A 15,305-nucleotide genomic window follows, 5' to 3' on the forward strand; every position below is an offset into this window, starting at 1 on the left:
TGGTCTTATATGACGTGTCAAAACTCTAAAATAACACATTGACAGATGTTTATAATCAACGTCTTCGATTATGTCAACTAATTGTTTCAGCCCTAATATTGGCTATGAGCTAATATTGTCTGATTTATCTGCCTTGTTGGTCAGTCTCTAGTGTGTGCTGCACTGTAAAATGCAAACATACGCTTTCTTATCTCTACCTTTATATGGTGTTCAGGCTTGGTTTATTTTGGAATGAACAGCTGGTCAGATCTTGCTTTATATGACACCATCACAAAATCAGTTCATTTTTGTGGTTGACCTGGTTTGATATACCAGTAAACTGTTTAACAATGTGTGCATTTTGAAATTTGGGATTCTGCCACCCCTGATGTTTTTGGTTCAGTCAGACCATGGTGCATTTGCCCATAAGGTTCATTTGTGGTATGTAAGCAAGGCAGACTCACCACAGAATTTGGTCACAGAAGATATGTGATTTTAGTATAATTCTATTTGATTCTTTTTATTAATTAAATCCTTCCACTGATCATGGGACCTGTCAAAGAAGCAGTCTGTGAGTGAGGGGTTTCTCCCTGATCCATCAGATGGTGGAAAGTACTAGGACACAAGTACAACAGATGTGTTATACTTGTGTATTGTACTTGTGTGTCTTTGGCAGTTAGAGCAACAGCAAAATTTAACTGATGCCTTGAATGCTTTAGGAATTTAAATCTGAAAAAAAAAAAAAAAAAATTGAAATTGGCAATAACTGGCAACTGAACTTTAACTTGCACACCAGTCTGATTGTAATGATACCTTAATACTTAATACCTTAGTTGTTCTTGGTGGTGGCATCTTATTCTGTTTGGTTGTTACTGTGTAACAGAGTCATGACAGTAATGATAGCTAATTCTGATTTCCCTTTCTCTCTTTTTTAGATCTTGTGTCTCTGTTTGACCTGGAAAATGACCTTCCAGATGAGCTCATTCCCAATGGAGACCTGGGAATGGGAATGTCATCTAACGGTGGTCCAGGTGGAGGGGGTCCTGGTCTCAACTCCATTGTTCCTGATGCAGCTGCCAAACACAAGCAGTTGTCTGAGCTCCTGCGACCAGGAAGTTCCTCCATCTTGGCAGGTGGCCACAACTCTGCCAGTCCCCAACAGGGAGGCATGGTGGGAAGCCAGCTAGGCGCTGTGCTTGGTAAAAGTCCAATGGGGCAAGGCTCCCCCAATCACCAGTCTCCTCAGGGCCAGAAAGGAGGTGCTGCAGCTGGACAAGGCAATGGAAGCACAGGCATGGGCTTCAACCAGGCCATGTTGAACAGTGGGCAGGGTCACGGGGTCATGGGCCAGACAGGACAGGTGATGAATGGGGCTCTGGGACCGGCAGGACGGGGGAGACCTGGAGCCGGCATGCAGTACCAAGGCCAAGGTATGCAGGGGGCACAAGTGGGTGCTGGACCTGGTGTTGGAGGCAGCGTGCTGGCAGAGACACTTCACCCAAGGAGGGCCACAGATGGGTGCACATAATGCGTTGAATGCTCAGCAAACTGGAAACATGAATAAGGTGAGGTTCCATACTCAACTTAATTAATGACTGTTTTTTTGCATAGCAAAATACACAGGGGGCACAGAGCATAAAAGGTCATAATTTTTTGAGAACATAAAATACTAATTGTGCATCAGAAGACAGCACAGTCATCACAATTACAGTTACAAATATATCAAATGTTGACATGTCAAGGTTTGTAATTACTTGGATTTATAATAAATAGTGCAGCAGGGCAGCAGAGATCTTTTTACTTTATTTATCCACAGCAGTTCTTTATGTTTAGAGTTGTTGTCATTGTTGGTTTATTTGTCAGTACTTGAGTTGTGTAGATGAGCTTGTAATGTACCTTTGACATTGAAACAATATCATATGGTGAGTTAAGTAAACATAACCAACCTTACTGTGCATTTTTTTAAAATAGGAAATGGGCAGTGCTTTACTAATGGCCTGCTATATGAGAGATAAGAAGTAGGTTTGAGCCCACAACATATTAGGCTGTTATTGTCAAGCAATATACCTTATGGACAGCATTTCAGAGTTTCTCATTTTTTTAATCCAGATAAGTATAAGCAATATATTATTTTTATTGCCTAGTCTTGTTGCTGGCTTGTCGTCAGTTATCTCCCCTCACAATGTATTGATCTGTTGTTCTTCCTGGGTCTGCTGGAGGAAGCAGACAATCAGTTGAGGGGTTTGAATCTGCAGTCAAGTGCATCAATCTCTGCAGGCCTAACTTGGCCCAGCAGAGAGTTTCATAGCAGATCAATGCTGACGTGTTTATTACCGCATTCCTGTGCCTCCCTAATCTGAGAATGAGTACGAACAAAATAAATACAACAAGAGCTGCAGTCGTGTCATTGGTGCTATTACACAGTGAAACTATGTCATTTTTGTTTGTGAATGGTGAATAATTTCCATGATGTGTTGCCGGTTGTATTTGGTAATGAATATCTTTATTTTCGCACACTTTGAAGTGCTCAGTGTGAGAAAATGCCCCCCCCCCCAATGTCTGAGAGTCACAGGGCTTTGTGGTTTGACAGGAAACCAAGGTTAAACCAGCGTGTTAGCTCTCACTAAGATTATTTCAACAGACATGGCCACATGAAACAAGCCCCTCCTTCCCTCCTTTCCCATACAGATGTCTGACAATATTTTGTTATAAAATCTAAGCGTGTATAGATGAGTTATTTTATATTTCTTTCAATACTGAAACCAATGGCCTTACATCGCAATTAGACGCTAGGCCAGTGTTTGAGAGGAGGACTTGGGAGAGAGGAGGACACAGATTTAAACCTGGTTGTATGTTGTGTATGTGTGTGATAAAATGACAGATATTTCATATTTACCTTGTCTTGCTGCAACATGTTTCTTTCTGCTGAGAGCAGGAAAAATGTAACTGGCTTCACTGTTACCTAACCATATGATGAATTTTGATTGTTCCTATCAGAGTTTGGCACTTCAACAGACATTTAAAATTAAAAACAGAATTTGCAGAAGAATGTTCATATATGGCAGGTAAATTGCTATGTCTGAGTAAATTGCCTTATCCGTTGTTGGTTTGCAGGCCAAGGCCTTTTCATTATTAGTAGTGTTATTAGTTTGTTCTTCTTCCATGTTTCGTCTCTACCCATATCAACCAAGATAGGTAATAGGGATGTGCTAGTGATGGAATGGTCTATGTTTTTGTCTGTAGCCTGAGGAAGAGTCATGGTGTCTCAATTAATGTCACTTTGAATGAAAAAATTGAAAAATCAATTGGATATTTTAATAATTAAAGGTTTAATTGCAGTTTTTATAGTGGAAAAATATTTATTACATTATTAGAATAAATGTAAAGTCAAAGATCACACCAGATGTCAGTGACTCAAGCTACAGTAGAGCAGAAAAGAATTGATCTGAGTCATCTCTCAAATAACACTTACACCTTACTCAATTTTTACAGCAGTCTTTTAGGCCATTTTGTTAACTAGCAAAGTCTTAATTTGCTTGTCTTCACTCTTTTTCTTCTCTTTTTCATCTCTCTTTTTTTCATCTCTCTTTTGCCCCTTCTGGCACGTGTCATCTCTCTCTGGGCCTCTGGCCTTTAATAATGGAGCTGTAAATTGTGTTTAGAGGAGCTGGTTTGTATGTTGTTTTTGAACCAGGGGAGGCAGGGTGGGGGTGGAGGGACAGGGGAAGGGGACAGAAGTGTAGAGAAGAGGACATGCCGAGAGGAGGGGATGCACTGGAGGCTCTCTGTGCGACAGTGCTGTCCTCTAGCCTGGTGACACTCCTCTGTAATAAGTGCAGATCATCAAGTGGGAGAACCCGTGTGAGAGTAGGATGAGGCAGTGTGAATGGGAGGGAAGCAGCAGGCAAGCATCTGTGTGGTTCTGTGCAGCAGAGGGGGAGGGGCAGGCAGCAGCGCAGTGCTCTACTCAGCTGTTGAGCAAGCTGGTCTTTCTCTCTGTGTGTCTCCTCCCATTTCTCTCTCTCCGCTGGGCTGGGCTTGCTCTATCTGCCTGAGCACTGCTGGCAGTGAGGAACCTCCGGCGAAGCAAAGCAGGCTGCCGCTTTGGCCACCATGGAGAAAGGCAGGCAAAGGCAGCAGACAGATGCACACTGAGGCATTTTAAGAGATGGGGATGATTTTTGGAGGACCTAACAGGAAAGCTAACTATTCTCTTTCTGGTGCCAGTAATAATTTCTACTGATTTTTATTACAACTTTTTTGTTTGTGGCACTTTTAGTGGTCTCTTATATTTTTATGCAGTTTATGCCCTTATTGAATAATTGGTTGTTGCCTTGACCCCTAGGGATGCCTCAGTTTTAAGCTTTTAAAGGTTTTTGAACTTGAGGCACCAGATCACGCTGATGAAGTTATGATAGAGCTTCCTGGAGTAGAGTTGGTTCATTTCAGCTCAAAATTTCTGTGCATTCTCAAAGTTAAAAGCTGTTCAGTAAGCTTTGACACACACTCTCAGCGCAGAAGTAAAAAGATTTGTCTGCTGTGATGGTATGCTGCATGATATCCTTGTGACCACCCTCTGTCCTGTCTGCTCACTATAGATGGGGATGTCAGGAGCTCCATTTGGCCAGCAGTATGGTCAGGCTGGAGTGCAGCAGATGGGGGCAGCGGGGGTCAATGCTCAACAACTCCAGAACAAGACAGCCCTTTCAAACAACCTGCCCCAATTCCCTGCGGAGCTGAAGGGAGCTGGGAGTGTGCCAAACATGGTGAGTGTCACTCATATCTTAAAAAATGGTGGATATTTGTCCCACCACCTTTTTCTTACATATTCTCTATGTTGATCTGTATCCCCAATATCAGTGTGTTGCACCTGAAGGGATAAAATACAACACAAAGACATAATTGTGTATAGGAGCATGGATACTGTAAATGTACTGCTGCTACACAATGCACACTCATAGTGTGCATGTTTTTTTTGTAATGCTCTTTTTCTTTGAAATTAATGTGCTATCCTTAAGACTCGGTTCATGCTTCATTTGTTGCTTCACACACCATGTACTCTGCAGACATGAAGATACAGTCTGCAGCTATTGAAGTATGCGTACTAACTTCGCTCTTGGACTTGCACTTTCATGAGAGTTACCTGAGATTAAAGAAACATTGATATGCTGCCATATAGGACCCATTGTTTTCTTTGTATAGTGTTAAGTGTTGGAAATAAGGCATATTCAGTACTTTTAAAATATAGTTGTGGTTTAGGTTTAGATAGAACACTTGTTTGTACTGGCTGTATAGTGAAAACAGGCACGGCGACAGATTGGAATAAATTGCCACCAAAATAAAATGATGTTCATAAGCAAATAACCTGAAAGATGCACTATAGGATTATTACATTTTCTGTCATGCCATTTCTGGTCTATGATTGTCAGAATACATCTAACAGTCTTTAAACATTTTGTACAGTTGCCACATTAATAGTGGAAATTGGTTCAGTGATAACATAATAGAATACTGTGATTAAGAAGGTTATATTAATTTGCTTTAGGACAGTTTGTTTTATTAATATGGATTGTGTTATTATACACATGTAAATATAGCCAGTGGCTTCTCCACACGACTGGTGAACCACATAATAAAACAAACAAATCTAAACAAATACTGTAGTAATTTTCACAGATGTTTAGTCGACAAGCTTACTGATTGTTACACTCATAGATTGTGTGAGTATGACAAGGAACTAACCTTGCCTACCTGACCCCTCACCCAGCCCACACACATTGTCAGCATACAGCTTGTCTGATAAGATATTGCTGCAACCATTGTGTACATTGCTTCCTTGCTTTGCAGAGCAAAACCAAAAATGAAAATTGCATGAATGCTAAGATATTTGTTTAAGGCTGTCCACCCTGATATTGTTGAACATTTATGCTGACTGAGTGGTACAGAGTGAGGTTCTTTCAAGGCAAAGTAAACAGATCCCAGTGCTATGCAAATCTTTTTGAGGAACAGGAAATAGACTTACTTGAGGCAGAAATAGTCAGTCGGAGTTAATAAACTTATCTTACAGATTTGCTTGCTTGCCTGTTAACTGTCATTCTTAAGTTTCATTTACATTTTCTTTTAATCCTTTGAGCTTTTACGTCCCTGTCTTGCCTCCCCTTTCTTTCCTGGTGCCATATTTTCTTCATTCTAATTTCTTCCTTTTCCAACATCTCCCAACTCTTTTGCGGAACCAGATGCAGCAGCAGGTAGCATCGGTGGGCATGGTCCCTGGGGCTGGAGGCTGTGTCAGCAGGCCCAACGGCTGACCCTGAGAAGCGCAAACTCATTCAGCAGCAGCTGGTCCTGTTGCTCCATGCACATAAGTGCCAGCGGCGGGAGCAGGCCAATGGGGAGGTGAGGGCCTGCACTCTGCCCCACTGCCGCACCATGAAGAACGTCCTCAACCACATGACCCACTGCCAGGCTGGCAAGTCCTGCCAGGGTGAGTGAAAGTGATGTATTTTCAGAGCACTGGGTCAAATCCAGCTTGGGTCCAAATTTCTGGTCGGCTGATTCCTGCTTGAAAGTGTGCACCACAAGGTGTCAAATGTATACACTAATGTGGTAACTGAGATTGCCACTCACCTGAGCATTTGTGTTATTGTGATGTTATGGGTTAATTTTTCATCTGTTAATCAAGAATTTGATTAATGGGATTAGTTAGAATTTACATACAGGTGGAACAATTGCATGCTATTATGAGCAACTGTAATCAGAGCCTGTGTCACAGTGCCAGTTGCTTTACATACCACATGAACAACACAGTTAAGGGTGTTGATGAGGTTTTGAAGGTTTGATTTTACCCAGACTCCATTAAGTAACTGTTGTCAGCTAATATTGTCGCCAATATTGTCCTTAGCAAAATTGTTTATTGATCTGTATGTGGCTGCGACTGATTAAGGGCGTTTCATGGAATTTGCATCCCCATATAACACTAAAGAACCAAATTGCTTGGTTGACCAACAAGACTGACAGCTCAAGAGGAGTTACTATGATTAAACAGCATCGATTAAGAATACTTTCTTGACCCTTAACCACTGTTCTACAGCAACAGTAATCACTTAAGTTTTGTTGTTTTGCACAATGTAAAGTAGTAAGTTCTCACTGGCTCTTGTATTTTATTGCTTAAATTGAGCCACTCTATTCCTTTGACATGCTAAGCCTCAAATGCCTCTGTGATTGACATTAGCAGCAAACATAAATTTAATCTCTTAAAACAGCTGTCATGATGGTTGTACTTCATTTTGTCATCCACTCTGGTGGACAGCAGCTTCCCTCTGACAGCTGTGGGTAATGAGGAGGTCACCCTTAGTTTCTGAACTTTGAACTCTGATATTTATATTGTTTAAACGCTTAAAGTAAACGCTAGGATGTGTTTATGGTTTTACAATGTGCTGGTGAATTGTTTTTCATTGCTGTTTGCACATTGTACTCTAGCGGCTGAGGCTTTTTTTTGACTGTGCTGTATTTTAACTTGACATGATGCTAGGTTTGATCACTTATCCAGCCATTTTATATCCCAAATCTTTCCTCACTTTTTAAAACATTCTTACCTTGTCTCTCTGTTATGTTTCTCCAGTGGCTCACTGTGCATCATCCAGACAGATCATCTCCCACTGGAAGAACTGTACGCGGCACGACTGTCCGGTCTGCCTGCCTTTAAAGAATGCTAGTGACAAGAGGAACCAGCAGCGTGAGTAACTCTTATTCATTTATCAATCTATCTATCTTCATGGTCATATTAATACGAAGTCTATGAAAGTCAATGAAGCCTTGTAAACTACTCATGAAGGCAGCTGTCACTCAGCAGCATGCCTCCAAGTCAGTGCATGTGCAATATGAAGTGGTGCCACCTGCAGGTTGTGTGTCCAGGCCACAGCTCTGTGCTGGCTCGCTGACTGTGAGAGCTTGAACAGCGAGAGGATTCCTCTAGAAAGGCCGGGCCTGTAATGTGACACCCGGGGGAGGGGCTCTGTGGCTCTGCTATTAGTGGGGGCAGGGTCTTGGGACTGCATGCTCTCTGATTGGTTTAAAGGCTCTATGACAGGTTTAAATCCCCCACAGAGGCAGCGTGCTTCCTGTCAGCAATCAACACAGCAGGGAGCAGTGTAGGGTTTTTAGATGGAGGCTCAAGATGTTTTTTTCTTTACACAGAAAACAGTTATTATAGCTGTTATTATAGCTAGTCATTTTTTCATGTTTCATTTTTTTTTTTCCTATAACATCGCAGCTTCCTAATGGCAAATATTTGGGTTTAATTATTTACATACATATATGTTTTGATATTTAGAAATTGTGACGCCAGAAGCAGCAGTTACTCTTCTGCTGTTACTGGGTATTCATTAGATGCTTTGTTTAATTTTTCAAGCCCCTTATTTATTTTCTTGTTCCCTCCCCCCAGCCATGCTAAGTTCCCCTGGGGCTGGCCTGCAGAATGCCATCAGCACAGTCGGACCTGGCCAGCCTAGTGCCACAGCCATCAACAGTGCTGCCACACACATTGACCCCAGCTCCATGCAGAGGGCCTATGCTGCCCTGGGCCTGCCGTATGGGAACCAACCCTCTGCTCAGGTCCAGGGACAGGGTCCAGCTCAGCAAAACCCCCAGGGCCCCCAGCACCAGCAGCTGCGAAATATGAACCCATTAGGTAAGGGATAGATAAGGCATTCTAGAGGGATGTGTATAAGTAATAACAGTACCAGCAATCTGTTGCTAACCCTTGTAAATGACAATGTGTGTTTATCAGGCACTAATCAGATGAACCAGATGGCCGGAGGCATGGGTGTCCCCTCTTCAGACCAGACTGGCATGCACTCCGATTCCTCTCTACCCTCTACACTCAACAAGTGAGCTCGTCCTTAATACGTGCACAAAACCAGTCCCTCTAGGCCTCTATTTTGAATGCCCTTCCCAAGAAAACTTATAGTTTGTAGTTGTCATTTAATTCGTAGACTGGGAATAAGGATAATGATACCTATGGCTTCTTATTTTTTCTTGCAAATAATCATCCATGATCTCAATCTGTCCTCTGTCCCTTTGACCCTTTTTTAATGTGTTTATTAATGCATTCATTTTAAAAATGTATCTAAGGGAAAGTTTTTACAACAATGCAAATGACAAATTACGTTCAAATTGTGTTATTTATAAAACCGTGTTTGGAATTATCATCATTTTGAATTTCAGTAATAGTTTCTTTTTCACTCTGCCCTACAGTCAGCTGATGCCAGATGGGTCAGTAGCAGGAGGCATGGGAAACCTGCCCACTGCCACCCCTCTGTCTGCTTCAGGGGTAAGGAAGGCCTGGCATGAACACGTCACTCAGGACCTGCGCACCCACCTGGTGCACAAACTGTAAGTCCAACAATAAAACCAATGTATTATAAATAATCAAGTTCTGTAATATGCAAATAGAATTAAACTTGGTGCACCAGGTTCTTGTTAAGTTTTGTGTTTCCTCTGCTGGTTTTCTTCAGAGTACAAGCCATATTCCCCACCCCAGACCCTGCAGCACTGAAGGACCGACGAATGGAGAACCTGGTGGCGTATGCACGCAAGGTTGAGGGTGACATGTATGAGTCAGCTAACAGCAGGGTAAGTAATATAATACACACTTCACACAATTAGTAAGTAAGTCCTTTTTCATTCATTGTTCACATTGTTCACATCCTGTTTGTCTTTTTATTTCCTCTCAGGATGAGTATTACCACTTCCTGGCAGAAAAAATTTACAAGATCCAGAAGGAACTAGAGGAGAAGAGGCGCTCACGGCTCCAGAAACAGCCTGGCATGGTGGGCACAGCTGGGCCTCAGCAGCCTGGTATGGCTCAGCCCAATACCATGGGCCCAGGACAGGCTGTCCGACCTCCCAGTTAGTAGCCCAACTTCATTCACTCTAGTTGACAGTTCTCAGTTGATGCACTCATGCATTATAACTTAGGCTTTCCAAAAATATTTCTGTAACTTGAGAGCAACTTTTAAACTGACACTGCACTAACATGTCTCCTTGTAGATGGACCTGTGCCTATGCCCAACATGCCAAATCAGATAATGAACCGTATGCAGGTGCCCCAAGGTATATGTTCACTCTTTTCTTTCTTAAGTTATTTTCCAGGGATGTATGTATATGTCATGTTTTGGATAAAATTCCTAGTTCTTATATATACTTTTGTCTGACGTTTAAATTATGTTTTCTGTGCACAGCCGATTGTTTAACCAGTTAACCAATACATTTATCATAACTCTGATGTAAGTAAGCAGCTTTAGTCTTTCTGCCATCCCAGCAGAACATGGAATATTAAATTACAGCATCTCTCAAGGATAATAAACAGCTATATAATTATATGTGTATCTGTTCCCAGCAGGAATCGGTCAATTTAACCCAATGGCAATGCAGAATGCGCAGATGTCTCAGGCACCCCTGGGAGCACGTGCTCCCTCCCCCATGAACCATCCACAACAGATGAACATGAGCTCCGTCCCACCGGTTAGATCTTTCTCCTCTACTGGGGCTATTTTCTTTTTCTCTCTATCTTTAAATCTGTATTTGCCCTGTGTCCAGTCAGCTTCTCTCTTAATTTTCCTCCCTCTTGAACCATTTTTGTCACATTGTTTGTTTTGTCCCCTGTTTTTCTGTTCCTTGCTCCGTTTTTCTCAGTGATTATTTGGCTCTTTTCCTTCATTTTTTCACCTGTCTTGACTGTGAGATGCTCAACTGTTTTTGACTGATCGTTCATTTCGTAATCTGTTACCTTTTTGACACTTAAGCATCAATATGAAATGTGCTACCTTTGGTTGACACAGGTCCTGATCTGTTTACAAACCAGCCACCTGGCTGCCAAAGAGTAATCTGTAATGAAACCATGGCAGAGCCCAAGGCCTGGCTTTAAAGCCATTTAATGTTCCTCCCTGGTTTTTAGATCTGTTGCCATACAAGGGTTTGATTGAGCACACTTGTTTTTTTTTGTAAATAGCACCACAAGCCCTTTAGTAGAGTGTTGTAGTGCATTTATGCTGCATTCACTGTTTATTTTACTTGGTAGGTATTGAATACTAACTATTGTGATGATTTGTCTATTTCATCTCTTCTCTGTTTTCCAGATGGTCATGTCCCCATCAAGGATGCCTCAGACTCAAGGAATGATGGGTGGTCATGCAAATAACATGGTTACTCAGACAGCCAATCAGGGCCAGTTCATGCCACAGGGCCAGTTTCCTGCAGCTGCAGGTGGAGCAATGAATGTGAATGTAGGCATGGGCCAGCCCATAACACAGGCTGCTGTCACACAGGTGAGGAAGCGTGTGCTGTGCTGAGACAAATGCTGAAATTTTGTATGCTCTTAGCTTGTACAGTGCACCTTGCACTGCTGAACATGGCCTTACAAGTGTGGGCTACTGTGTGATTGGTGTGTTTTGATGTGCTAACTGTTCATCCCTCTTTGTTCCAGCAGCCGCAGAACTCTAACCTCCCCTTGAATGCACTGGGCTCCCTCGGCCCCCAGCTGCCCTGTGGCCCTGCTCCCCAGCCAACCCTGGGTGCCACCCCTCCACCCAATGCCTCTGCCAGCCTGCAGCCTCAGCAGCAGCAGCAGCAGCCGCAGCTGCAGCAGCAGCAGCAGCACCATGCTCCTGCGCAGGCCCAGGTGCCACCGCAGCCCTCCACCCCTGCCTCCGCGGGTGGGCCCTCTTCCACCCCAACCCATATACCCAGTAGCCTCCCTGGTCCCCCCTCAGCCATGGGCACACCCCCTGACCCATCCCAACCGCTCACACCCCTGCAGGCCCAACCCGAACCCCCCAACCAGATGCAGCAGCCCACCTCAGTGCAGGCACAGCACCCCAGCACACCGGTGAGTTACTAGTCCTAACTGTAAAGCCATTGTAGCTCTTGTGTTGCTAACACCTTTGCTAGCGTCTGATCCGACAGGTCTTTTGACCAAACAAATCTTAAAGGAATGTTAAAGGGGAAGTGTGTCTATGTTTTGTTCAGGGAGGATCGCTGGACAATTCATTCTTAATAGATCAGTGATCCCCAGTAAAAAAGTCAGTACAACTTTATTTATACATGGGCAGTATTGTGATCAGAATGTCCTCTTCCTCCTTTCCTTTAAGTTATCCCAGGCAGCAGCCAGCATAGATAACAGAGTGCCCACCCCAGGCTCTGTGGCTGAGCTGAGCTCCCAGCAGGCCCTGCCTGACATGAGTGGCACTGAAGTCAAATCTGAAGTAAAAGATGAAGAAGATGACAGCAGCTCTGGGAAGAAGCAGACCAGTGTAAAAATGGAGGTATGCACATGATTGTACAAGGTTATTGAATATTCATTAAGTAAGAAAATGTATTCTTGAAGCAAGAAATAGAAAGAAGCATACTTACTGTATGTCTGCTGTAGATTAGACTAGTGGCCATTTTCTGTTTGAACTCATTGTTCACCACAACCAGTTAGTTCTACTCACTCCAAAAAAGTACTTTTTTTTTTTTTTTCAATTTCCCAAATGTAAGTGTTCCAAGTGTTTCCAAGTAAATATATTAAATACTTTATACTTGGTTTCCTGACTCAGCACCATTATATAGCTGGTTAACATGGTTGTGTTCATGTAGCAGGATGATGAAACCAAACCTCCACTTGTGAAGAAGGAGGAGCCAGACGCAGCAGAGCCAAAGCAGGAACCAATGGAAACTGAGGAGAAGAAGCCGGAGATGAAGACAGAACCCAAAGAAGAGGAGGAAAGTGGGGCCAACAGCACATCAACCACCGCCACCACTCAGAACCGCAAAAAAAGTAAGTACACAGATCTCATTTGTATACATTGACTGAGGAACATTATATTGTGCTATGACATTTTGAGATGTAAAAATCTGAAAAAAATTTATTATGGAGCTAAAAAAATGGATCACAGTATCAAATAATTGTAGTGTTTTTATCTGTATACGTAGTCATTTCAGCACAAGTTGCAAGGAAATCTATTATACAGAAGTAAAATTGTATGTCTGTGCCAGCTGAGGATTGACAGTCTCCTTAGACCCCAGTATATAATTTTTGACAAAACCTGTCACAGCTCCATTTTCACAGTTAACTTTGAATTAAAATCTTGTTTTGCACTAGTATGTTTTGCACACTAGTATGCTATTCGTATTTAGTTTCTCATAACATTATTGTTGTCTGTCAAGTTTTCAAGCCAGAGGAGTTGAGACAAGCCCTAATGCCGACGCTTGAGTCCTTGTACAGGCAAGACCCAGAGTCTCTGCCCTTCAGACAACCTGTAGACCCCATGCTACTGGGCATCCCTGTAAGTGTCCAAAATGACATACACAGATACCTTTATTAATAACAGAAAACAATGTTAAATTTCAATTTGCTCATTCCTGCAAATGTCTATCCTGCTCTACAGGACTACTTTGACATTGTGAAGAATCCCATTGACTTATCCACTATCAAGCGTAAGCTGGATACTGGTCAGTACCAGGAACCTTGGCAGTATGTGGACGATGTGTGGCTCATGTTCAACAATGCCTGGCTGTACAACCGTAAAACATCCCGTGTCTACAAGTACTGCACCAAACTGGCTGAAGTGTTCGAAGCGGAGATAGACCCTGTCATGCAGAGCCTGGGCTACTGCTGTGGTAGGAAGGTGAGACAATACAAGATGAGAACGGAACAGAAAAAACATTCTTGAAAAACGCTGAGGGCACAGAGAACTGTTATTTATAAGCCACTTTTAACTACATTCATCCTGTCATTTCACATTTATCTTTATCTAGTGTAACCTGATTGTCACAATGACATGTGAATGTGTCCCGTGTGTTTCCACAGTATGAGTTCTCACCCCAGACGCTGTGTTGCTATGGCAAACAGTTGTGTACCATCTCCAGGGATGGCACCTACTACAGCTACCAGAACAGGTAAAGTACTTGCTGATTCTGCTAAAGGGTAGAGATGGGTAAAAATGTGATTGAGGAGTTATAAAGAGAAGGTGTGCAGCTGCATCCTCAAGGAAAGGACATTGCTCGAAGTACAACTTGAGATATACACCTGTCCACGAAGCTTTAAGGACTTAATTCACATGATCTGTCCTTTACAGGGGTGCCACAGACACCACCGAAACTTGTATGTTGTGGCCAAGCAGAATGTGTATAATTGGGTTTGGTGTTATCTGTCGTGTCCAAGAATCAGCACCAAAGCTCCCCCTGCTGTGCAGAAACTGCTACTGCACCGCAATATCATTCCATTCAATTATTGCATATACTCAACTACTAAATGCAGTGAGTTTTACTAACTTGGGGTTCTAAAAGTCAGTGTTTATGAGAATTTAATGGGTTCCACATATGGTCTTAGAAGTTCTAAGTAAGGTTTTATCATTTGACCAGATGTTGATCTCAATGCCTATAACATTAGAGCTAGAATATCCTTTACTTAAATAAAAAGGATGCACACATCTGTATTTGATAACCACTCATCCTGTCTTCTTTGGCATGCCCATATCATTCATTCACCAATTCATAATGCATGTTGTTGATGTTATATATGAATATAGTGAAACAGAGTTTTATTTTGTTGTTTTCATATTCCAGCATGCAGTTAAGTGGTGTTGTCATACATTTGTTATTGACGTTCATTTACATTCATTAACATAGCATTTTAGCATGTTTCCCCAATTTCTGTTCCAGTTTGAATGAGAGTGACTGGATCATGACCATTTCAAATGTGACTAACATGTACCTCTGCCTGTGTGTGTATGTGTGTGTATGTGTCCTTCCGTCTGCCCATGCTCCGTCCTTGGTTGTTGCCTCCGTGTGCTCCGTTCACTCTGCATTCTGCCACCTGTGCGCCGGTTTGCCTGTGCTGCTACTGTGTGTGCTGGCTGCAGTTCACCCAAATATGGCCTTATTGCCGACAGGTATCACTTCTGTGAAAAGTGCTTCAACGAGATCCAGGGCAACAGTGTGACCCTGGGGGATGACCCGGCACAGCCACAGACGTAAGTTACCAGGCCTGGGTGGCTGAACACTACCTGGTGATCATCTTGCGAGATTATCGGGCTGTTTTCTTTCTGGACTTGTTATGCGGTATGGAGTTCCAATCACAGGAGCCAACATGAACTTGCTTGTCTTTTTATGTCTTTTTCATACAGCATGATATTAAAAGATCAGTTTGAAAAGAAGAAGAATGACATGTTGGACCCTGAACCGTGAGTACTGTCTGGGCAGTAGCTCCAGTTTTACTCTTATTCATGTGATGGTAGAGATGCTTCTTTACTAGTTTTTGTAAGCAAAGCCTAGAAAAAGTTAAT

At 42.6% G+C, this 15,305-nt stretch overlaps 1 protein-coding gene across 1 annotated transcript in view; it reads left to right on the forward strand.

The window, feature by feature from the left end:
• Positions 1–15,305, forward strand: part of crebbpb (CREB binding protein b) — a 30,897-nt gene that overhangs the window by 8,278 nt on the left and 7,314 nt on the right. Inside the window, 22 exon segments of the mRNA XM_051074140.1 lie at positions 915–1,474; positions 1,476–1,544; positions 4,578–4,745; positions 6,216–6,260; positions 6,262–6,463; positions 7,601–7,714; positions 8,423–8,668; positions 8,768–8,867; positions 9,235–9,372; positions 9,495–9,612; positions 9,714–9,888; positions 10,030–10,092; positions 10,382–10,503; positions 11,118–11,306; positions 11,465–11,866; positions 12,129–12,302; positions 12,619–12,796; positions 13,186–13,304; positions 13,407–13,646; positions 13,829–13,917; positions 14,913–14,993; positions 15,147–15,203. Coding sequence (XP_050930097.1) covers positions 915–1,474; positions 1,476–1,544; positions 4,578–4,745; positions 6,216–6,260; positions 6,262–6,463; positions 7,601–7,714; positions 8,423–8,668; positions 8,768–8,867; positions 9,235–9,372; positions 9,495–9,612; positions 9,714–9,888; positions 10,030–10,092; positions 10,382–10,503; positions 11,118–11,306; positions 11,465–11,866; positions 12,129–12,302; positions 12,619–12,796; positions 13,186–13,304; positions 13,407–13,646; positions 13,829–13,917; positions 14,913–14,993; positions 15,147–15,203 — 3,649 coding nt within the window.

This window comes from Lates calcarifer, linkage group LG11 (assembly GCF_001640805.2).
Source record: "Lates calcarifer isolate ASB-BC8 linkage group LG11, TLL_Latcal_v3, whole genome shotgun sequence".
Lineage (NCBI taxonomy): Eukaryota > Metazoa > Chordata > Actinopteri > Centropomidae > Lates > Lates calcarifer.